This window comes from Boleophthalmus pectinirostris, unplaced genomic scaffold (genome assembly GCF_026225935.1).
Source record: "Boleophthalmus pectinirostris isolate CB_2022bp ecotype Guang Dong unplaced genomic scaffold, ASM2622593v1 HiC_scaffold_5, whole genome shotgun sequence".
NCBI classification, from domain to species: domain Eukaryota; kingdom Metazoa; phylum Chordata; class Actinopteri; order Gobiiformes; family Gobiidae; genus Boleophthalmus; species Boleophthalmus pectinirostris.
The window spans coordinates 23410557-23436277 of NW_026571404.1; the positions used below are offsets into that span (position 1 = coordinate 23410557).

At 40.0% G+C, this 25721-nt stretch overlaps 1 protein-coding gene across 4 annotated transcripts in view; it reads left to right on the forward strand.

Moving 5' to 3' along the window:
* Nucleotides 1-25721, forward strand: part of camk2g2 (calcium/calmodulin-dependent protein kinase (CaM kinase) II gamma 2) — a 38664-nt gene that overhangs the window by 9586 nt on the left and 3357 nt on the right. The window contains exons 4-17 of one of the 4 annotated variants that reach the window (XM_020921505.2): nucleotides 514-568; nucleotides 863-928; nucleotides 1645-1717; nucleotides 4477-4579; nucleotides 4656-4739; nucleotides 4814-4908; nucleotides 7034-7156; nucleotides 11965-12048; nucleotides 12123-12165; nucleotides 16936-16976; nucleotides 19422-19499; nucleotides 21760-21804; nucleotides 22793-22847; nucleotides 25379-25454. In XM_020921505.2, coding sequence (XP_020777164.1) covers nucleotides 514-568; nucleotides 863-928; nucleotides 1645-1717; nucleotides 4477-4579; nucleotides 4656-4739; nucleotides 4814-4908; nucleotides 7034-7156; nucleotides 11965-12048; nucleotides 12123-12165; nucleotides 16936-16976; nucleotides 19422-19499; nucleotides 21760-21804; nucleotides 22793-22847; nucleotides 25379-25454 — 1021 coding nt within the window. The remainder of the gene's footprint in view (nucleotides 1-513; nucleotides 569-862; nucleotides 929-1644; nucleotides 1718-4476; nucleotides 4580-4655; nucleotides 4740-4813; nucleotides 4909-7033; nucleotides 7157-11964; nucleotides 12049-12122; nucleotides 12166-16935; nucleotides 16977-19421; nucleotides 19500-21759; nucleotides 21805-22792; nucleotides 22848-25378; nucleotides 25455-25721) is intronic. The other 3 variants (XM_020921506.2, XM_055162804.1, XM_055162805.1) reach the window with 3 other exon arrangements.

The following is a 25721-nucleotide window of genomic DNA, read 5'->3' on the forward strand; positions in this document are numbered from 1 at the left end:
TCCATGAATACAGTATTGGGGACTTTAAGAGGGAAGTTTTTCTTGACTTAAAGACTTTCGGAGACACTTTTCCTGAACATTGTTTCCATTTGACCTTTTCAAGGGGACAGAAAGAACAGCATCAGTGTTTCAGCATCAAGTTTCTTGGGCTTTCTATTAGACCCCATATAGGGGTGCTCCATAACCTGTCTAGAAAGTAAAACTACCTTGCTGCAATATGAAACAGCACCTTGTTTGACTTGGAAGTGGTTGAAATTTAATTTACTTGACATTTTCCCTCTGATAGTTGTAGAATGTGGTATTAGTGTTCAAAGCTTTAGTACTTCATGTATTTTTGAAAAAACATTTTATTAACAAATGAGTTGTCTTCAAAGTCAATGTTAACCATGTTTTTGATACTAATCATTTCCACAGTTGTTAAGCATTTATCGCTTCTTTTCATGTTTCTTTTGGTCAGTCACAACACTGGTGGAGGTTGGTTTAAAACATGATTTTCTTGTTTCTTCTCGATAGTTCGCCTTCATGACAGTATCTCAGAAGAAGGCTTTCACTATTTGGTGTTTGACCTGTGAGTGTCTCATCCTATTTTTTTTACATTTTTCAAGTTTTAATAAAGTACTTTTACAACAGAGATATGTGTATAGTGCATCTGTACAATTATTATGTTTCAACCTCTTAATAATTTAAAATAATCTAATTTAAATAATACTTACTGTTAATTTGTCAGTTTTAAACCAGAATGAACATCAAAGCTGTATATTCAACTGCCTGTACCAACCACTGCCATGCTTATAACATGTAGTCTTAACATTTACTGTGTGCCCTTTTTAAAATGAAACATTTCTTAATTTCTTTCTTTCAGTGTGACTGGAGGAGAGCTCTTTGAGGACATTGTTGCCAGAGAGTATTACAGTGAAGCAGATGCCAGGTAAAGTATGTCGTCATAAGAGCCAAAATCATTTCAGACATTTCAGTGTTTTTGAAAAGGCACACTCACTTTGAAGTACCACTTAACTTTTTTACTACACACGACTTTGCTGGAGACTGTAAATTCAAGTACATTAATAAATTAAACCAAACTGCCCTCATTCCTGACATTGCCTTTAGTTTTGCGGTGTTTTAGTGCAAAGTTGTGCCTCAAAAATGTGTGTATGTAGTTGCAAATTTACTCTTGTTTCTTTGTTTCATTCACACAAAAATCAAAATGCTCTGTTCCACCTTGTGATGTCATGTAGTGGTAGCTTTCAAGTTAATAGCTACCTTTTAACTTTTTGTTCAATAGAGACTGGCAATTCCAGGTCTGAAATCATCCAAATGATTGACAAATGACAGTGTGTTAATGATTGAAAACACTACTCCAGATATGCTTTCGATGAGAAAATAACATTATTACATAGGTAAGAAAACAACATAATATGGGCCCTTTTAAACTATGAAATCATGGAAATCTTGAAGTGTGCTGATTTGGGTATAGGATTGAAATCTGTTAGTGCTGTCCATTTTGTCCTTGTGCATCAGTTTGACCTTCACTCACTGGGACCAATACAAACTGCAGTCGAATGCTTTGTGTAGCTTTCTGTAGATTCATGAATACTTAAAACTTATAGCAGTCAAAGTTAAACATGACTTTCCTTTGTCTTTCAGCCACTGCATTAATCAGATCTTGGAGAGTGTCAGTCACATCCACCAACATGACATTGTGCACAGGGACCTGAAGGTGAGTTAGTTTGTTTCCTCACAGATCAAATCAAATCCAGCGGCGATCACAAAAGCACCTCGAAATATGCCCCCCGAAGCCTGCACTTTTCCGCTGTGAGGGAAAGCGCTGAGTGGTTGCTCCCGTAGGCCCATCTAGTCAGACGTCATGCGGTGACGTTCACACCAACTTGGAGATCAGCATCACTCATTTCCACCTGCGTCTGTCTGTCCTCGTGTAGCGGTCCCCTTTTTTTCACACTCACCTCAGTGGCTCCATCCACCCTCACCCCTCCACCCCCCTGTCCCTCCGCCCTCCTTTTCTCTCAGCTTTTTGAGGAGTGACGAAAGCAGTCGGATGCTATTTATAGCTGGTCGGTGGGTGAGATGAGGGCCGGTGACGATTCTCCCTGCAGCAGGATTTGCTCACCCCTGGCACAAATTGCAGCACTTTGACCTCTTCATTATTGTTTATGCAAATAATAATAAATAATAATAATACATGTAAAAATGTGAGCCTGTTTAAACATTAGAACACTTGCAGAGGTGTGAAATGTATAGCACCTTTTAGAGGAATGTGGCTGCACTAGTCTGTCACAAACTTAAAGAGAAAGACGACATTTATCAGTTTTAATATCTGGTAGTTTAATTGATAAGGTAATTGGCCAAATTTCTTCCAATGCTATTATATTTTTTTGGGAAGTTTGTTTCATTTCTTTGTTTCATTTCAGTCAAGTGAAAAGGAATATGGATGTAAAAAAAAAAAGGTTTTAGATTAAATTCAACAAAATGCCTCTCATGCATCTAAAATAAGTCATGTCTGATTGCAACTGAAAGCGACTCATGTTCTATACCTTACCACTATATTTCCTGTGGGAATAACACACTAAAAGCTACTTGTGTGTTAAAAAGGAAAAAAAAACTAATAACAGCCACAAAGTGTACCTTGGAGAGCTTTGACCTCTCTGTCATCTTGGGAGGGCCACTCGCTGGAGGGGGAGACAAAGGCTGGTGGCAGGCGGCGTTGCCATGGCAACTGTGGGGTGAGGTCACCCGGCTGCTGCGCCAGTGTAGGGACTCATTATGCCACCTCCAATCTATCTATCGCTATCTGTCTATGCGTTCTGCCATAGCCCAGTACTATCAGCACAAGAGGACAGGGGTCACAGCTAAATAAGAATCACACAAAGAAAATTACAATGAGCAAGGATCCCCAGGATGAAGCAACAGATGTCTGTTAAACTATGGATAATTAATCCATTTTAATTTTACGGTGTCATCTACATTCCGGTACTACAATTTTAAGTGTGAAGTTTTGACTGCTTCTATATCAAAAGTGAAGTGTGAAATTGGGACATTCCCATTAAAACATAAAAAAATTACTCAGACTCTAAAAATTAGTTTGATTTTGTGTTTTTCAGCATCAAGAAAATATCTCAATTTAGACAAATATGCAGGATGGAATGCCAGAGGAGAACAACCTGTCAAATGTTGGACTGCCACATTTTTAGTAAAACAGCTGTCCTTCTGTCCTTAGGGTCATGTGCCTTCAAATCCGAAAGACCCTATACAGTGAAGACATTTTTCTGTGATGTGGTCAAACACATTAGTGGAAGTTTGAAATCTTCATGTAAGGATGCACTGATACTGATACCAGTACCGAAGGGATATTAACGCCGATCCAGGAAATTTTGCCGTATCGCATATCTGTCTCTTGATATCAGTTCAGCCAGTATTCTGGTTGGACCTTTTGATTTGAGGTAAAAGGACTAATTACTAGCTGATGTGGGCTGATATAGACTTAGGATGTCACATTTTTATTCATACAAAGCTTCAAGTTTCAATCAAAACTTTTATTCATACAAAGCTGTTCAGTAATTATTTTCAGGAAAAATAACAATTACATAACTTAACAAAACTGGATCAGTTTTGTATCAAATTAACTGTGTTTTTTGGAGGAAATTGCCAGTTCCTACACTGGTATCGGTTAATATTAGGTATCATCAGATACTTAAACCTTACTTATTGGTATCAGAACTGAAAAAGCTGGATTGCTGCCTCCCTAATCTTCATGCATAACTCTTTTTAACACCTTTGCCTAATGAACTTAACATTGAAGGAGTACATACTTCATTATCTAGTCTAATTCTGACAGCAGATATGATCTAGTGCCATGTCCTCTTGAGCCCGTCTGACTAAATACCAGATGACATTCTCGCCTGTGGCTTGTCCACTCAAGCAAAACATAGGACATTTCTTCCAGGGTTCATGGTCAACACTTATTTAATGAAACATTTTGGCTCATTGTTTAGGGGTTGCACAACAGCAAATATACATGTTATAAATACTGAATGTTACTATATATGTTTTTTATCATAATTTCTATTTTCATTTTAGTTTAAACTTAATTAACAAAACAAGTATCAACAAACAGACATAACTGTACAATAATGATATATAAAAACATAATAATAATAATTAAAAAGATAAAATAAGATAAAATATATAAAATATAGGAGGTGGTTGGAGGGATCTCAAAGCACAAAAGACAAGATTATATACAGTTCTTTTAATAGGGTAGAGGAAAGACGAATGTTGCTATTTTGACCCCAAATTGACACCTGCAATGCTGATTTTATAATATATTATAATATTTAACTTGCCTGGAAATCCAGCAATGAGTCTGGATTCTTCCAGGCAAATATTTAACTCCAAAATTCGTATAATTTGAGAAATGAGTCTTTATTCCCCTCTGAATATTTTCCGTGTTTTGTACTGCAGCCGGAGAACTTGCTGTTGGCCAGTAAGATGAAGGGAGCAGCAGTGAAACTTGCAGACTTTGGTCTTGCCATTGAGGTGCAGGGTGACCAACAGGCATGGTTTGGTAAGGGATAAATGTGAAATGTGCGTTGGTTTAAATTTCCCACCAGTCCTCTCATATTGTATTCATATTTTTGTAGGTTTTGCTGGAACTCCGGGTTACCTCTCACCAGAAGTATTGAGGAAGGACCCTTATGGCAAACCAGTGGACATATGGGCCTGTGGTGAGTGTTACTTTGCACTGCATGTTGTTTATTACTTAACACAAACTTACAATACACTGGTTTATTTGTTTTAGGGGTGATCCTATACATTTTGCTGGTGGGCTACCCTCCTTTCTGGGACGAGGACCAACACAAACTCTATCAACAAATTAAAGCTGGTGCATATGATGTAAGCACTTTTCCAATGTGTAATTTATTTGTAACATTGTGTATATAAGTGACTGTCTTTGGTAACAGCAAGTGTATAAATCTATATCGGGGTAGAGTGTTTGTCCACTGATCTGAAGGTCAGAGGTTCGAATCCTGCTCTCGACATAACATCATCAGTAGCCTTGTCAGATCCACTGACCCACAGGTTGGTGGTCCGATTTCAGCTCCTAACAGAATGTTGTTGCTGTGTCCTTCGGCAAGACACTTAACCCACCTCGCCACCAGTATCTGCGTACACTAGTGTTTGAATGTGTGTTTGAATGGGTGAGTGGTTCCTAGATGTAAAGGGCTTTGAGTGCATTGAAGGTGGAAAAGCGCCATATAAAAATGTGACTATTTACTATTTAGACAGGAAACTCTCGGTCTACCAGGGGAGTAGTTATATAAGTTCAGTAAAGCACCTCAAATTAAGTGTGGTTAAAACAATAATTAATAGCACATAATTAGATAAAATAATTTTCTCTTGTTTCCTTGTGTATATTATATAAAGAAAGAGAAGAGCCCTGTCTATAAGCCTATTTATCACATCCTGTCATTGTCCTTTGGGATAGGGGAATTTATTATCCGTATTAATTTCCATAATACAAAGCAGTCACATCTAATGAATGTGCATAATATGAGCACTGATGTGAAGTCATGGTGACAAACACTTGTAATAATGTGCACCTCTTCAATGTCATCAGTGTCAGGGAGAGACTTATTCTCTTCACTCAAAGAAATGTCTTAAAGGTCCTATATTACGCCAGATTTACTTTTGTGAGTTTTAAGCCATATTATAATGCTGTTACTTCTGCAAAAAACATAACTGGAGTTGTTTTTTGTTCATTAATTTCATGTCAATGTCTACCTTTCACCTTTTGTTCAGTAGAAATTGGCAATTCCAGAGCTGAAATTATCCAAATGATTCTAGTGAAGGCGTATAAAGATTAAAAACACAGTGGAGCACTTCTGTACATCACAAGGTGGAACAGTGTTTTCTGTTCTGGAGAAGAACTTGGCCTAAATATGCAGGGTTTGTATGTTAAACATGTGTGAATGAAACAACTCCAGGTATGTTTGTAATGAGGAAACATTATCACATAGTTCAGAAAATATTGCAGTGACAACAATGCAATGAGGGGCAATAGGGTTTGGATTTGAAACAATGAAGACCTGTGAATTTCCTAAAAATGCATTATCGTATATATTTGTAAAAGAAAATTAAATAATTTTAAGAGCAGCTTCTTCAGTTCTGACAGGATTCTGTAAGTCACTGCCTTAAATACATGTCTGAAGGTAGAAGCTACAGTGAAACTAACGCATCGTAGTTGTTTACAGAAAGGAGTATCTGCTGTTAAGTCCACTGAACTACCCTGTGGTGAGGTGTGAACTGTCAGCTGAGTCATATTTTACATAATAATTTCTGCCCCCAGTGGGTGAGCTAACTCCTATTAGCATCACTCATTAGGGACAGAAACACATATTAGGTCCTATATTACACAAAACAGATGCTTGTGAGCTTTAAGTCGTGTTATAATGTTTTTACCTCTTCTAAAAACATACCTGGAGTTGTATTTTGTTTTGTTCACACAACCCATCTGTTTCACCTTGTGATGTCATTAAGTGGTAGTTTTCAAGTGAACAGTTCCTTTTGTATTTAGTTCAGTAGAAATAGGCAATTTCAGGGCTGCTGCTGCTGATGTATTGAGTATTAAAACACAGTGGAGCACTTCCTGTATTACCACATAACATGACATGAGTGTTTTCTGTTTGAGAGAAGAACTCAACCTAAATATGCAGGGTTTGTGTGTTAAACATGTATGAATGAAACAAAACACAACTCCAGGTATGTGTATGATGACTAAACAACATTATAACATAGATCAGAATGTAGTATAATATGAGACCTTTAAGCAGATGACTTGCATATTTCTGCCAAAACTCAAGAAGCTACATATTCATTCCTATAAACTTTTACCCAGTACTGTACACATAATTCTATTTTCTATTTACAATAAAACCTACCTGGACAACTGGACGAAACAGACATTATCATATATTGCCAGAAACTAAATAGTGGCCCCATCTTTATCCTTTCCATTTAGTTTCCATCTCCAGAGTGGGACACCGTGACCCCTGAAGCCAAGAATCTGATCAACCAGATGCTAACGATCAACCCTGCCAAAAGGATCACCGCGGACCAGGCTCTCAAGCACCCCTGGGTCTGCGTAAGTCATGCTCCTTTGCTGTTTGCACTTCAGAGACGATCAGAACTGCTGCCAAATGCTGCTACTCGAGGTTTTCAAAGCTTTATTAAATTTCCTCATTTTAACTGCAAACTCCTACTCTCTCATTGTCTCCTGTAAAGCTTCTTTTACAGGCACACATACAGTATGATTATTAGAGCGCATATTATTAAACTTTTTTTTTCTCCACATATGTTATTAAGAACACTGGCAAAAAATATACAATGAAATATACAGTTAAATTGTCCCTATTTTCTTTTTCTCCAAATGTACACGCACAGTGTGATAAAACTGTATAAAATACAAGCACTTAGATATGGAAATATAATTATAAAGTTTTTGATGAAATTGAGTTATTCATATATTCTGCAAATTATTTTAAAGATTTTGTAGAGTATGGTTGCCTGGAAATTCCGAATGATAACGATAGTTACGACTGTAACTGCGGTTCTGTGAATCCAGGATGACCGGGCGGTGCGGTGCTTCAAGCACTGTATGATCCTTGTGCATGCGCAGGTTGAGAATTTAGTAACAACAAAGTCATCCTTGACCTCCAGCGGCTCAGGTGAATCTATATAATCACGTGACACCGGAAGCTCTGTCCCTCAAACCTTCAACCTCAAACCTCTCGTGAAAGCACAAGGATTCCAAGGGACCGGGCACTCTGGCGGTCATCCGGGATTCATAGAACCGCAGTTAGTCGTAACTATCATTCCATTTGATACCTACTGATGGAGGATGGAGGAGCCCGTAGGGCCTCAAGTACCAGAGAAAGATCCCACATCGGGACAACAGGGCAGTTGGGTGGATGCAAGCTGCAAGCACCCTTCAGACACACCAAAATATCCTGGTTACGGCCAACATTAGAGCCATTCCACCCTGCATGCCAGCAGTTAATGGCAGCAACATATACCTTTAGGCTAGATGGCGTACGTCCCTGATTCAGCAACCCCTGCAGGAAAGAAAGACCCATAGGGCACCCGCATTGGTCATTTTGTCCCCTATGTCTCTAGCGTATTCCAAGAAGACTAGGCTGGGCCTTGCATGGGCCACACCCAGAGTTTCAGGTGGCTGGGGTTGGGATGCAGAATCTGACCCCCCAGTTGCGACAGGAGATGCCTCCTGGAGGGAACACACAATGTGGGTCCGCTGCAAAGCCTGAGCAGCAGAGGAAACCAGGTCCTCGCTGGCCAGAAGGGAGCCACCAGAAGGAGACTATGGCCTTCCGGAAGGACCCGGAGCAGTGTCTGAAAAATCAGAGGAAATGGTGGGAACGCATAAAGAAGGGTTCTGGGCCAGTCGTGAGCCAGTGCATCCTGACCCAGAGGGCTGGCGCAATCTGCCAATGAAAACCAAAGGGGGCAGTGAGTCGTCTTCTGAGATGTTCGCCCTGCCGAACAACTCCAAAATGTACTCCACCACCTCTGGGTGAAGCCACCATTCTCCTGGCAACGGCCCTTGTCAAGACAGGAAGTCCACTGACGTGTTCTGAACCCCTGGAATGTGCACAGCTCTCAGACTGGCGAAGTACGGCGCAGCCCAAGTCAGGAGGAGTTGTGCCATCCTCAGCAAGCTCTCTGACTGGGTGCCCACCTCGTGGCTTATGTGAAAAACCACACTGGTGTTATCGGACCTCACTACCGCATGTCGTCCCCGCAGATATGGCAGAAAATGATGCAGAGCAAACCATACAACCATGAACTCCAAAACGTTGATATGGAGCCTGCTCTGGCGTAAGGACCATAACCCTTGTGCTGCCCATCCCTGCCACATTGTGTCCCTGCCACATTGCACCCCTACCCACTAGGGATGCATCCGTGTGTACAACTTCCCTCCTGGAGGGAAGGGGACCCAAAGGAATGCCTCGCAACATGAATTCCTTGTTCCTCCATTGAGACAGAGATGCCATGCATTGAGAGGTGACAAGCAGTCGTCGCCTTCTGTGGGCATGAAACGCGGGGTCCAGGTGTAGGCCATTGAGCCTTTGAAGTGGGTGCAAGGAAAGGAGCCCCAGGGGAGCCACAGCTGAGGCAGCTGTCAGTTTGCCAAGGAGGCTGAGGAACTTTACGTAAGGGAGTGTCCACTGAAATTCCGAGAGCGTTTCCAGAATGTCCCTGTGCCTTTACTGTGTCTCAGATAATCGTGATCTTGACTTGACTGGGAACAGACGGCCGGCGGCAGAACTGTAGTTGATATCCCCTGGACAAAGTGGCCACAACCCAAGTATCCGGGCTGTGTGCGGCCCAGTAGTCAAGTTGTTCCGGGGCAAAATGTCCCACTGCCGCTATCACAGCTTCACCTAGTTGCCCTCTGACTCTTGAATCTCGGGTCTGGGCCCGTGGAGGAGCCCCAGTATCCGAGCCACGAGGTACAGCAATGGAGTGGGGCTGCATTGGATACCTCCAAGAAGGAGGAGGAGGGGCAACTGGGGTTGTCCAATGAGGTGCTCGTCTATGAAGCCCTGCCAACTGCTGTCTTGTGCAGCTAGCCTGGGCCGTATGTTCCAAGGCTTCCAGGGCAGCTGAACCAAACAGCTCTCCAGGGAGAACCGGAACACTCCGCAGTGTCCGCCGAATGACTTCCGAGAGAGGGGACTGTGCCAACCAGACCTGACGCCAGGCTTGAATTAATGTTGATAGTAGACGCCCAAGTTCCCGCGACATGAGGGCGAAAGCTTGCAAGGATGCATTGAGCAATCCTTGCTTAGGCTGGTCCACCGGAACAGCCTCCAATGAAACAGACAGGCCAAGCAGCAGATGGGACAGAGAATTCCTAATTCGACCCATGTGGGCTCCCATATCTTACCTTACAAAGCACATCGTCTATAACACGGCATTGCGGTCGCGGACACCGGGTATTAGTCCGCAGTGTCTCTTCAGGGGGAACAATAAGTGAGGCGATGGCCAGCTTCACTGCTGGCATGTGTCCCAGACCAAACTTATGCGGATCCTCCATCGCTGCCAATGCCCGACCGAAGTAGGCTTTGATAATGCCTTGGTATCTGTCCAACAGGCATTAAGTTCCTTTACATATTCAGTCAAGGGTGGAACTGCAAAGTGAAAAGTAGGAGACTGCCGGTGAATGAAGACACTAAGGGAGCCATTTCAGCCAATGGCACATCCAGTTTTAAACGGCCAAGAGCTATGTGTATCACTGCAGTGACAGACTCATCGCTCCCAGCTTGAGAACAGTTAGAGCATAGGGACCCTGAGTCTGAGACTTTAGAACTCAGGTCATCACACCCCAGTTGAAAATGGGTGTCAGAGGCCGCTACAGACATGGCATCATCACATACAGAGGCCACATCCTGCTGTTGTTGGGGAGCCACCACACGGCTGGCATCCGCTTGAAGGTCCTGAATTAAGGCCCGCATTTGGGCCAAATCAGATGACAGTGTATCCACCTTAGTAGACAGCTTCCCCGGAACCCCCTTCTTGGGCTTCTTACGTGGAACACATTCCACCCCAGTAGAATGTTGCTTGCGATTAATAGGCTGGCCAGCAGGTAAAAGGTCCAAAGGTCCCGCGGACATCCAAGAATCCAGCCAAACGGGCTAAACGCACAGACCGGGGCAAAATACTGCAGTTAGAACATGCATCCTCAGTGACGGCCTCCTGCAGATGTTCTTCCCCTAGGCAGGCGGGACACAGGTCATTCCCATCATCAGGCTGTAGTGGAGCCAGACAGGACTGACAACATAAGGACTCTAGCATTAACGCAGCCCAATATAAGGTAGAAGTCCAAAAGTCTGTACGTTCCGAGTTGTGTCGAGCAGAAAACGCCAGTAGCGACTCAGCAATAAACCAGCGTGTACCAATGAAGACGAGGCCAGCTCAGGTCGAGCAGGGAACGTGACTAGTGGCCTGCCAACAACACCGTATCCTAAACCGGATACTCCGTAATAGGGTCAGATCGAGCAGGGAACGCAACTAGAGACCCACGCTGATCAATGGTACTAGCAATAATCACGAAGAATAAACCGCACTTGTACAGCCCCATGAGGGCGCGGGAACTCGCAGCGCCGACTCTTGTACAGTCACGGGGCTACAGGCGACAAGCAGCGATAACAAAACAGTGGAAATAGCAAAAAGGTTTTGCAACACATCCACCATGCAACCTGCGTGTGAGAAGGTGAAAAGGGACTGAGCTTCCGGTGTCGCATGATTATATAGGTTCACCTGAGCCACCAGAGGTCAAGGGTGACTTTGTTGTTACTAAATTCTCGACCTGCGTATGTGCAAGGATGATCATCTAGTGCTTGAAGCACCACCTCTGGTGGTCAGTAGGGATGAAATAGAACTGTATTTTTTTAGACCAATCAGTATCAGTCTGGTCCCACGCTCTTCACTGAATCTCAAACCCGGTCAAACGTGATTGTGTTTTTCAGTGATGCATGTGAAACAAAGGAGCTCATTGGTCACATATCATTTACAAATAAAATCTAATTATCTCACTTCAGAGATCAGGGCTTTGCTCATTGATTTTGCAGAAACCCACGATGTATTTCAGTCCTTTGTGATATTTTTGTGCTTTATTTTTTTGACATGGGTCTGTGTGTGCCCCTAATCCACCTGTCAGTCATGCCCATTTGAAAACGGTGAGATTTACTAGTGACCAGACTCACATCTTCATAAAGTATTGACAAAGAGTTTGGTATTTTATCAGGTTCCAGCAAAATCCTATTTCCTGGTTCTATTATTTTTCATGACTTCATATTTACCCAGAACACAGGTCCTTTTCTTCTATGAGCAAATTTTTAGACCTTTTTAACATAATTTTTTTATTCACAGCAACGTTCCACTGTGGCTTCCATGATGCACCGTCAAGAGACTGTGGAGTGTTTGCGCAAATTCAATGCGAGGCGGAAATTAAAGGTAAGTGTATGGAAAGTTGAAAAAGTATACATGTGGTATTTGAAAGAAGATAATTTTAAGTGTTTCTTCTCTAGGGAGCAATTCTCACTACAATGCTGGTATCCAGAAACTTTTCAGGTGAGTAATTATTTAGGATCCATCCACTATTTGGTACACTCACAAATAAAATGAGAATATAGGTGTTGTTAGAAACAGGAAAAAACTAATTTAGAAGAAGTTATATATTTGGTATGAGAAAAGAGGAAGCAGATATGTGTGATAAGCGTTGAAAGGAAGCAGCCGTGATGGTAATTTCAAATAGTGGAAAAAATCCACAATACTTAACAGTAGTTTATAAATCACTTAACAAGTTATTAGAACACATTTCCGTCCAAGTTCACATTACATTGTCTGTGCTGTCTTCAGTTAAGTTTTTCCCTCTTAGTGACTTTGGCTTGGATTTCCATCTTGTAAGCAGTTTGATCACCTAAATGGAGTGCATGTTGATTGAACACCCAATTTGTGGGCTGGCCCCTGTCCTAGCAGTCTAATGAAATAATGTTATTGGCCTTATGTGTGTGTACTTTGAGTAAGGCTGAGTGGCTCCTGTGGTCAGAATGGATTTAGACTAGAGATGGAAGACAAGCTCTGAACAACATTAGAGTCTGTAGGAAGGTTTAGTGAGTTATCAGGTTGTTAATAATGTGTTACATTTGCTTAACTTCATGGTCGCTCTGCATTTTCAGCAAAGTAAGAATCATTTCCTCTGATTTCACTCCAAATGGGTTAGCTTTTGTGAATGTAATGGATTGACTGAAAAAAGAACTAAACAAAAACAAAAAAAAGATTCAACCAGCAAATAAGAATATCTAGCCAGGGTTAAAGAGTGCAGTTAAAGTGCCTATGACAGGTTAGACTACGCATTTTACTAAAAGACATCTAAGATCATTACATTTAAGATTTAGCTAAGAAAAATATATCGCATTTTCTTTCCTAGTTTAGCCATTTTCTTAGAGTTCAAATTTAACTTCCTGGTAAGAAATCACCCTAACAACAATCTGGTACACAAAGCCAAAACTCCTGTAATGTGCACATGAACATGAACAAGAAAACACCTTACTTTGTCATGTTTAAATTATCAGAAAAAAATGTGTTTAAGTTTTAACTTTTGGACAGTCTCCCCAGGGTGATACCATCAATATGGAACCCTCGAAAATAAAACTCTACTTCCTGTAATTTTCAATATATTTTTTTGCTTTTCTTCACAAATTGCTTCTTGATTGGTGTAAAACTATAATTTATATTTTAGGGCCGGGCACGTTAACGCATTAACTTTGCGTTAACTAATTAAGTCATTAACGCCGAAAATTATTTAACGCCGTTAACGCAGTTTTTATTATTTATGTATTTATTTTCTTGTAAACGTCTGTTTCTCACTGGCTTTTATTTTGAAAAAGTCCACCGCGAGCGTTTCTTTAAGTTTGACGTCTTTTCTTGACACTTTTTTCACTTTTTTCTGACCACGTGAGATGCAACGTACCCGAGCATCCGCGAACTGCGGGCCCGGCCGCGGGTTCGGCCGCAGGCTCCGACTCCCATCGCGACTCCGGCCGCGAGTTCGGGCGGGGGCTCTGGTCGCGGGCTCTGTTCGCGGACTCCGGCTCCGACCGTGAAGCCGCGGGCTCCGGCTCTGGCCGGACCAGCCGTGCGCTCTGAGCTGAGCTTATTTCTTTAGTTCAGTGCTGGAGTAACTGATTTACCCAGATACCATTGGAAGAAAAAATGTGATTGGTCCATTTCCATTCCATTATATTAACCCTTTGTTTCCTAAGAAATATCAGTCCAAGTTTATAACAATGATTTAGAAATTATTACTAGTGTAGTGTTCATTACTCAAAGCATAAAAAATATTCAATAAATATATTAGTAGTACAAACATCCATTCAATATTTTTGCTTGAGCCTTCCCTGAATAGCTTGAAGGCTCTGAGGATTCCCCTGTGAAAGAAATGCTGTTTGCACAACAAATGTATGGCTTTCATTTACATTTCCAATAAAAGAGCGCTATACTCTACTTTTTAATTCATTAATTGGTTTTGCATATAACATGCGATTAATCGCGATTAAAAAAAATATTTTTGCCCAGCCCTATTATATTTACAATAGGTTTTGACCCATCAAATTAAGTCAAAATTAGAGATTCATCAAAACCTGTCATACGCACGATCATTGAGGGCTTTAGGCTGTAGAGTCTCTGGTCCCAGTTAAGCATACACATCCAATCCCTCTCTGTCCATTAGTGGGACGGCAGCACACCAGCCCTGCCGCTACCACCAGCACTGCCGCTATGGCTCAGGAAGGTACGTCTGCTACAGGAGGGTGGAGCCTCGCACCGCCAACCTCATACTGGGGGCTGCGGAGCTTAACTGTCCCACCCATATTAAACCTTTTCGGGTCTGAAAGAAAATCTCCCATTAATTTATTTCCATAGACTTTTTGAAAAAGTGAAATATTGGGAGTTTAAAGGTACAACAGAGGCAAGTTATGCATTAACGAAATTCCATGGCCTAATTAGTCCAAAAAAGATATTAAAAACCTAAATGTCTTTCTAACATTGCTGTCTATAATGTGTCTGAAATATACTCTAAATTAAATATGGCATGAATCCTGAAAGCTTTGAACCTTATATGTTTGGAAAGTCTGTGAGAAAGATATATGGGAATTCTTCTTCCAGAGCACTCAAGGGGGAGCGGGACTGTTGAGCTCCATTGGCACGTGCCCAGCTAAACCCTGTAGCCCCTCCATAAGCCTGCTGCCTGCCGCCCCAAACGTAGAAATCCCATTGATATAAAACAGTAACTGCACAATCTTTCCGCTCTTGATCTTTTGATTACAGCTGCGTGAGTCAGTACTTAAAGATGCACTGTGTAACATTTCTGGTGATGGGTCCACTTTCTGCTCGTCTACATGGAGATGTTGTTGCTTGCTCTGGAATGTCCCAATGTACCCATCTTGTATTTACTAAATGACATGGGTTTTTGTTTGACTTAAAAACTGCTATTCTCACTGTGAGTGGGCTCACCTCTCCAAAGATTTGACATGTAACGTGTCCTGGTGATATCACCTGCAGTATCCGTAGCGATAAATAAGTGTAATGCCATACTCATGCAACATCTCCATGGAGAGGAGCTGTGAGGACCCTCCACCAGAAATGTTACACACTGCACCTTTAAATGAGAGCTGCTCTTGAGAACGACCTGTTTAATTTTCAGCGTCCAACACCAGGGACATTTAGCCGACACATAGCATGACCCCGTGACCTCTTTGCTAACGTAGTGCAGCTGCCACCTGGCCCACTCGCCCTGTTTACTCCAGTGCTCTAATGCCAGCCTGCATATCATCACTGCGGATAATAGCCTTAACCTTTAATTCGACTAAACAAACACAGCAGTATCCAGACAGTGTCGCACTCGGAAATGCATCCCCCTGAGTTTGATTTCTTTTCAAGTCTGCCTGTGCTAACTGCTACTGTTAATACAGCTACTGTTAGTGATCCAAGCGTTAGGCCTGTCATGATAACAAACCTTGAAGTGCGTTATATTGCTGAAATAAATGTAGACGATAAATGATAATGCTGTATTGCAACTAATTTATGCCATTGACACAAAAACTTAAAGTGGTTTTAAACCACAAAAACTATTCTAAATCTACAGTAGTGTTAAAAATCATGAGTTGCAATAAATAAACAGCAGAATGAAACACTTAAGTACTTAGTTTGCATCTGTAATTAGTCATAAAAGGCATTAATTCAACTTTTTACAACTTAAATCTTATTGCATATCCAAAAAATATTCAAAAATTTCCCAGTAGTGCAAGGAAAATGTACACACCATAAACACTGACCCCAAAAACTATTATTCCATTTTTTATATATTGAACGATAAGTGGATATAGTAATTATCCTGGCAGGCCTACCAAGCATGTCTACAAGGTGTATGTACTGTATAGTGCATGGGAAGCTGAATGCACAGGGTGGATTTTACTATGTGCCTGATCTGTTGTTTTGGTTTGACTAATGACATTTTCAATAAAGAGCCAGTGTGGTGAAATCTAGCGTCACATTACTGAGTCACTAAATATGTACGATATTTCCCCAAAATAGTTTTTCTTCTCAAAAGTGCATTATGTATCTTTTCCCGTGGGGGGCCTGCACCTTGTTTCCATGAAAATGTTATTGCTTTGTCTGGAATATTCCGCACAATGACATTAAACTTATCTATCTTGCATTTATTCAATTACAAGTGTTTTTATTGCTTACAAACACATACTTGCGCTGAGTGGACTCGCTTCTCCACAGATCTGATGTGTAACTTGGCCTTTTTACATTACTTGTTTGTCTCCATGAAGATATGTTCAATGTCATACTGTGGAACATTTCAGGTAAAGCAGTAACCTCTCTAGACAAAGGTAGTGGGCCCTCCACCAGAAAAGTTAACATAGTGCAACTGAAAAAAAAAAAAAATGAACAAAAAGTCTTGCAAATTATGTTGTCAAGCCTCAAAGTGGATGCTGCATGCTGGACATGTAAATGAGATCTGGTCATTGCATGATACCAGCAGTTACTGAAATGATTTTGGTAATAATAAATATTTCTTATTGTCTTTCACTGTCCTGCTGTCTGCTTTTAATTGGCAGGTAAGATGTCCAACAATGCTCAATACATTTATTACAGTACAAATGAGAAAAAGTACCTGAATTTGAGCAGTGCATTTTTTTTTAATTGTTGAAAGGAAATATTTATTTTACTTTTTATGGGTTGAGTAATCTGTTTTTGACAAGAAATTCATATATTGTAACTTGTTTTATTCATCCTAATTTTTTACCTTACTAATTTCGTATCTTGTTACAGCTTGCAAAACTTTACTAAACAAAAAGTCAGATGGGGTGAAGGTAAGTCTTTCTTTTCTTGCCTTTTTAGTCTGTCCTCTTCTCTCCTGTCTAATCTGTCATCTTTAAAATCTCTCTTAACAACTATTCCCTTTTTAACATTCAACATAAACAACAGTGAAATACAGCCACAGATGTCTTTGTAGACCCCAAAATTCAAAACAGTTGCTGCAAAAATAATGGTTTCAAATTATTAAAAATACAATATATGTAATATATTTGGTTTGCCCTTTGCTTTTTTAGTATATGCAATGTCTGTGCATGCAGTGATTAGACATTTCAAGCACTTCCAAAAAAGCACTCATGTCTCTTTTGATAGCAATATTAGAAAAAAACAATACAAGAATATAGTACAAAAAATTACCATCTTACAGTGTAGCTCCAAAATATTTGCCCCTTTTTCTGTTCAACGCATGTGCAGTTTTTATTATTTATTTATTTTATAGGGTTTCAAGCACTACCAAATGTAAGACTATTTTAAGAAATAAATTCAGTAGTAGTTAAAACATTTAATTCCTTATCTGGACTTGTAGGGCTGATTTTTCCACGTGCTTGGAACCCACAGAACACTGCTTGCACTTTTACCTACACTTTTGATCAGTTCCTTGTTTTTTCTATGATTATTTTTCCTCCTCCTCTTCATTGGCGTCTGTCAGAAAAGGAAATCCAGCTCAAGTGTTTGTTTAATGGTGAGATCAGCTGACGTTTCTTTCGCTCGTCTTTTTCCCCCTTGTTTTTCTCCTGTTACTCAGTTGGCAGAAGTGCTTTTACACATCATCTATTTCAGTTTCCCCCAACTCCATCCAACATCTCCAGTATCTCCTTATGCCCTGAAAGCCAATCATTTATTTTATACCCAAACTAATCTCCTCCAGTCATATCATATTTATCATTGCTCATTCTCAGGAGGTGACATTTGGTCTGGCGTTCAAGGCTAAATAAACAGTAGATGGATAGATAAGATAAGATAGATAAAATAGATTAGATAGCATTTGGATATATGTATGTAGTACTCACATGTTGAATTTTAATTGTTAATTTATATCATTTTATTGGAGCATCTTGCTGTTGAAGTCTGTCTTGGTCACCTGCTCAACCAACTTTCCATCCAGTTTAACTCCCAAGTTTTCCAGCTATGGCTTGCTCACATTAACCACTTTGTGTAGTTATAATTAAATTAAAGGCTTAAGAGGCTGTTTGATATGGGAGATCCACAGTTGAACTCAGCACTTTTGTTAAGCTGCGAAAGTGGTTTGGTCCACCACATACAACACATACTGTACATAGCTCTTAAAGCCACACCACCAGCCACACTAGGCTCAGTGCTTTGCTACCTAGTTTAGAAAATTTGCTCCATTCGTCCTCTTTCTAACATATTAGAAGAGCTTAAGCCATGATCCTTTTGTTATTTTAGTCATTGCACAGATCGTCTTTGCGTTGTGTAGATCTGGTTTCACATCAGTTGGTCAGTCTATTTTTGCTGCTTCATTTTAAGAAATGGTTAACAAATATGGAATTATGTACTTATTTGTACAGTCAGGGTTTAGCCATAAACTATAAAGAAGTGGACTGAAGGACAGCTTTTAGCTCCAGTCAAATGAAGCTCATGATATTGTCAGATGTCAGTTATAAGAGTGAATTTGGAGCCAGATTCACATTAGGAATAGGAATTTATTTATGTACAAAATAGCAAAATAAAAACATCAGGATTATGTAGAGCAGGTTGATAGAAACATTTTCAGACCATAATGACGAGGCTCACTGCAGTAGTTACAGAAAATGGGCTGACCATTTTTCAATGTGAAGTCAGCTGGAGCCAGAGTCGATGGAACCCGATGTGCCCCGATGTGCCCCGATGCTCACTTCCTATTTAGCATGTGGCTAGCAGATTAGCTATGTCCATTTATATATACAGTGTATGAGGTTTAGCACACTAAAGAATATACTTCTTCTGTGTAAAAATATATTGCCTCTTTTTAATATGACATTGCAATTCAATTTGGCTAACATACTAGTATATTTTTTGTTGGCAGCATGTATAGACTTTGAAATGAGAAACCATAAAATTATTTTGAATTTTAAGCATACCCAGGATATCTTTTCAGCCCAGACTGTCGCACTGCAAGTAGCAGCGTTGTTCCTGTTATGTTTTTTTGTTTTTCAATTGCATATAGGCAATAAAATGGATTCTCACTGCATGCACTGACTTAAGACAGAGAGTTAAGTTAGCTCTAGTGGTTTCTTAATTACTGTTGTCATTTACTGAACCATTACACTTAAACAACTATAGTATAATTTAGTATATTTAGTATATTCTATTTTTATATGTACACTAGTCCCAGCACAGTCCAATTTGAATGTGGCCCCTCAGATTTGCATTGGTCCGCTGACTCCCTTGCCTCGTGGGGCAGCGGGGGTCCTGTTTTATGTTGTGTTTCTTTGCCCCAGTCGCAGGGAAACAGTAAAAACAGTGTAGTAAGCAGCAGCAGCACCAAAGACAGCAGCATGTCATCTACAGCTCCAATGGTACCTCATCTTTATTTGGTTTCTATCACATTGCTTTAACCAAGCTCCATTTCACCTACTTCTCTCACCCTCTTGACCTTTTTGACCATTTTTTTCAGTTTGTGAGTTTATCTTTTTTTTAGTCTGTGCTTTGTGACACCACCACACTATCCATTCTCTGCCTATCTGCTTCTGTTTTAACACAACTGTAATATGCTGGAGGTGTTTCTATTGACAACTTGTTAAATGATGTAGCAGTGAGTGGTTTTGGCGATCTCTGTGTGGGCTTGTGTTTTACCCAGACCTCTTGTTGACATGTGTACGTTTTTGCTGACAGACAGAGGAATTGCTTTCATTTGCACTTTGCCGGCAGACATCTCAATCACATCTTGGTGACTCCTCGCTCCACTGAGCTATACGCTGTTAAAGGGTCTATATTACGCCATTTTCTGATCCATATTATAATGTTGTTTCCTCATCACAAACATACCTGGAGTTTTGTTTTGCTTCATTCACACATGTTTAACACACAAATACTGCATATTTAGGCCAAGTTCTTCTCTTAGACTGAAAACACTCTGTTCCACCTTGTGATGTCATGTGGCAATACAGGAACAGCTCCATTGTGTTTTTAAACCCCATACAGCTTCACTAGAATCATTTGGATAATTTTAGCCCTCTAAGTGTTGGTCCCTACTGAACTAAAGGTAAAAGTTAGCTGATATTTGACATGTTACTCTTAAAATGTGTGAATGAAACAAAACACAACTCCAGGTTTGTTTTTGAGGAGTTAACTACATGGCTTAAAGCCTCCAAAAGTTAAATTCATGTAATATGGGACCTTTAAGGTGGACCGGTTTGCGCTAGATATCCATGGGTTTCAGAAAGATGCAAAATTAGCAGCATTGCCAAAGTGATAAACAATGGTAATGGTATAATGTGCTCTCTGCTCCCACTCCCCTCCGCCGACATGCACACCATTACAGACTATTGCCTGTTAGGATTCAAGCTCAAACCTTATCTATTCAGTCTGGCTTTTCAACACTTTAATGCAGTGACACTGTACAATTTGTTTTATTTCATTGTTTCATATTTTGCATATTTTTATATTGTGTTGATGTTATTGGGAAGTACTTTGATGAACTTATGATCCTAAATGGCTCTATAAATAAAGATTGACTGATCTGAACAATGTAAGTGAAACCCATGAATGCACTGCAAAGAATCACTAAAAATAACATTATTAAATGATCTTTCAAGTCAAATGATTCCTGGGTAAAGCATAAGCTATAATGAGACTGTCAATGTGGAAGTGATTTTTTGAGCATGCGGCCTGTAACAGTTTACTAAATTAAAATGGGGGATTAAAAAAAACAAACCCAAAACATATTTTTTAAGATATACAAAAATCGCCTACGTACATTCAAACATATAACTAGAATAGTGGTTCAAATGACAGGCTGCATACTCCTTCAGTATTCACTTGTTGGCTGTGCTTTGAATCAGATGAACACTGGTGGGATGTGGACAGCTGCTAGTGCCTCTTGGAGCTGTACTGTGCCAAAATCTGTTTTGACAGACTCATGACTGAGGAAGAGCAATGACAACAAGTCTGCCATGATTTCTAATACAGCTCTAGAATAGAAAAATACACATGATAATGCAATGTCCCAGGAACTGCAATGTCCAATGTCAGTAACTTGAAGGTGCACGGTCCATAGTATGAAATGTTGCACAATGCACCTTTATTAATATGCTAGGGACATTTGATAGAGGATTTAGTTGCATAAAAGTATGGCCTTAAAAGCTGGACTATGTAACTTTATGGTGGAGGGTATGTCCCTTACTTGTCTGCGTAGATGTTGTTTTGCCTGGAATATTGGTTGGGCATTGAAACTTCTTCCTGCATGGAGACAAGCAGGTGATGCCATCAGGTTTAATGCCACACTCTGAAACATTCCAGGCCAAGCAATAACGCATAGTATACCTTTAAATACTTGACTAAGTGAATCCATCTATAACCTGATTGCTCGTCCTCAGTCTGGTTTGCAATTCAGCTGTGTGTGTTCATGTGCGAGTGTGTGGAGACATTATAGTACCCGACCTTATAATCGTCAGCCTAAAGACACCACTCGTCAGTTACATTTGCTCCGTGTTTTCGTATTGTGCGTGCATTGTCCTGGTGAAGTCAGGGAATACTATAGCTGGTATTTCCTGGCCTATTCCCTGTGTTTGCATCCCTTCCCTGCATGGTAAAGTGTCTCCTGCCTCCCCTCCCCAGGAAGCCCAGACAACTGTTGTGCACAACCCAGCTGACGGCACCAAGGTAAGCCCCTCCCTCATTGTCACAACAGCCAAGGCTCACACCTGCAGGGGGCGCTAGAGGCCAGAATCATAGTTTATTTAGTATATAGCCAAGTATTAAGCAGATTTTAATTGTTATCCTGTCTTGTATTATTGGAATTCTATTTGATTTATTGATCTTTGTATATTTTTATTAAAAATATTTTACAAAGCATACACCCACAAGACAACTTCAAGTATTAAGGCTGTTAGTGTCTTGCCAAATGTATACAGCTTTTGCGTTTAGAAAATAAAACAAGTTAAAGGTCCCATATTACGCTATTTTCTGAATATACCATTGTTTCATTCACACATTTTTAACACACAGAAAACACTCTGTTCCACCTTGTGGTGTCATATGGTAATACAGGAATTACTCCACTGTGTTTTTAAACTCCATTCACCTTAACTATAATCTATTCGATAATTTCAGCCCTGGAATTGCCAATCTGTAATGAAAGATAAAAGGACGGTGTTAATTTGAAAACTACTGCTTCATCACATCACAAGGTGGAACAGAGCATTTTGAGCATTGGAGATGTAAACAGACTAATAGTAAAGGCTTACTCATACATGAATGAAATTCATGTGAATGAAACAAAGCACAACTCTTGGTATGTTTTTGATGAGGTAACAACATTCTAACGTGCTTAAAGCTTACAAGAGTCAATTTTGCGTAATGTAGGACCTTTAAATAGACTTCTTTACATTGGTGATTAGTATAGTTTAAAATAGTCCCCACACTCTTAATTAAAATTTACAATACACTTAAATCAGTTTGCTTTGTCACTCTTGGCTCTCTGTGTGTCCTTCTGTTGCTGTGTGAGCTGGTTGTGTTCATGGGTGTCCTTGTTCACGTATTCATCCATCTGAACATCTGAGGAGAGGAAACATGACCTTTTTAGTATTTCCAAAACTTTTTAATAAGTTATTATGTTCGTTTTGTTTTGTCTGTGTGTGACTTTTGACAGGGCTCAACGGAGAGCTGCAACAATGCAGAAGAGGAGGAGATGAAAGGTAGGAAAGGTACTTGTCAAACTTTCACCTTCTCTGCACGACTCCTGGTCTTCACTTTTAGAAAACGCATGCTTTTTGTCTTGATACCTTGCAGCTGATGTCAACATTCCCTGGGGTGTGTGAAACTAACTGTAGACACTGCTCTGTTTGAAACTACTGAAACTGTTACTCAAATTAGACTTTAATCTGAGCTTTGTTTTAACACGATCTGACCATAAAGAACTGCTTTAGCTAGAACTACAAGCTGATTTTATGCTGTTAAACAAGTCACCCATAAATAACATTACTGTCACTAGCTGGCGTGAATGCTCATATTGATGACTATCATAAAATTTTTTTGCTGTGTTTGTAAATGCGTGCGTTGTGTCACCATGGTACTACAGAAACATTTTACCATAGAAAGGTGATAGATGACACCCCCAGCGTGATGTCACTGCAGATTATCAATACTATAGTTCCTCTGTGTATTTTGTGTGTTTGTGTGCGTGAGTGCGTGCGTGCAAACTTTAAAGCTCTTAATTAGATGAGTTCAGCACAGAGTTGAAACATGGGACAGATCAGACCAGCAGAGCTCCAGAAAACAGTTAATCCAGTTAGTGAATGCAGCTCTTCATTGGTTTAAGGGCCACAACTGACATGCAACCTGTGTTGTAACTAAGCTAGTTTGTGGTGTAGTTTTTTCCAGTTGCTGTGTTAATTTTGTGTGAGATAATTTGGTTTACTTAATCATATGACTAGGGATGTCACGATTAAGCAGTTCATTAAAACTTATTTTAATTGTGACAATTTTATAAGTAATATTATGAAGTAAAGCTCAGAAAAGTAAACCTAAATTTGTAGCGTTTTTGTCTCCCACCATTCTCCCACCGTTTATGTTGTTAACTTTATCATGCAAAATGATGATCTGTTAGACTTTGTGAGTGAAAATTAATTCAAGATTTCACTGTTTGGTTATTTTGTCAATGATCATATCTATAATCAAAGTATGACGTTTCATCTCTCAATGATTGTAACAGTGAAATTTTAATATTGTGACATCCCGATGTAAGAGGGCAGGGACGATCCACAAGATCCACGAAATTTGGATGATAATTTATAATAAGTAGTGTGTTCCAGTTAACACATTTGCCCTTTACAGTGTTTGATTCAGTTTTTTTTATTATTGAATAGTGTTTTGCATTCATTGCAGCACTGCTTTTTGGAAGTACGACTTTTCAAAATGTAACTCACCAGAGTTTAACCCTTTTTGAAAATCCACTTCACATGTAAAAACATGGAGGGAAAAAATCTCATGAGATAATATTTATTATGTGTGCACAAGCTTGTGTGAATTCTGTCTTACACGATCTTGTCCCATCTCTACTACGTACATATAACTTTGTAGCTTGTTTTAAAAGTCTAGAAGTAAAAGTTAAGCATTGCAGAATATTTTTGAATTGTGATAGAGATCTGCAGGGGTTGTGTGCAGTTTGTGTGTGGTTGTAATGTTGTCTAGCATTAGTGTGTGACAGTACCAGTGCAGACAGTGCAGTGTTGAGTCAATACAACACTATTGAAGAGCGCCCTCAGAGCCCTGCCAAAGACACAGCCCCGTCCACTGCTGCTGTAGCCCCTCCCACCTGTAAGTTCCACAAATGACCCTTACGTGTGTCCTTCCTCTTTCAAATTCAGTGTTAATCTAGTAAATCAGCTTTAAGCTATACTTCTCTTTTCCCTACAGTCTTATTATAGCTCCCTATGCTACCATCTAGTGGCCATTATAACAACATACATGTTTTATATCAGTGGTTCTCAATTTTATCACACTCAAGAAAATATTTTGCAGTCAGAGTACCAATAGATCTAAACCAGTTCTATAACAGGACTATTCCAGATCATAACTAGGACAGAACCAGGTCTAAAAAAGCCCAACACCATTGCCACAGTACCTCAAAAATGTGTCTCTAAATTAAACATTTAGAATTGCAGAGGAATGCGCTCACACACCACATGAGAACCACAGTTTAATAGGTACATTTTATCCACTATAGGCACATGATGTATGTATGTAATGTACAAGACTTGAGGAGGGTTCCATGCCGACCAGTTTAAGGTGCTCTCCCCTTTGTGCAGCGGTCCCAGAGCAGGAGGGTCCCCGCTCTGTCCCTGTAATTAACAGAGCAACAGAGCTCCAGCCCAACACCAGTATGTGCCCTGTGTGTTTGTGAGTGTGTGTGTGTGTGTGTGTGTGTGTGTGTGTGTGTGTGTGTGTGTGTGTGTGACTTTTTCACATCTGTAGAGATTAAGATGTGGAGTTTGGTCTCTTTCTGTCTTGGCTAAAGTTGGATCTTTGAAGGGTTGATGTGTAGACTGTTGAGATGCAGTATAAATGGAGTGCTTTGTTGATTTTTCTTTGAATTCTGCTTTTGTCAGTACTGCTTCTTTTTATGTGTGATGTTGATAAGTACTATTTTATGCTGTGATGACATGGACAGATGCATATTTTCATTGTTGTCCTGCACGAACATAAATTACTTTTATTTCTACCCTATTGTGTCCAGCTCGTAAACAGGAAATCATAAAGATGACAGAGCAACTGATTGAAGCAATCAACAATGGGGATTTTGAGGCATACACGTAAGTTATTACTTGAATGGATTTTTAAGAGCTTGTAACTGTGTTTAAATAGTCTTTCCCATAAACTTAGTCAGAGCTGTATTTTTAGTTATTCTTGCATGGTCATGTGGACCTCAACCAAGACCTTTACATTTTGGTATTTTTTAGATGGACTCCTGAAATATTCCCATTGAGATTATCCCAAAGAATTTCAAAATTCGTTTTTGTGATCGGCCAACATAATCTGGACTTTGGCCCTTTGTTGTGATGATGCTCAGCATCGTGTAG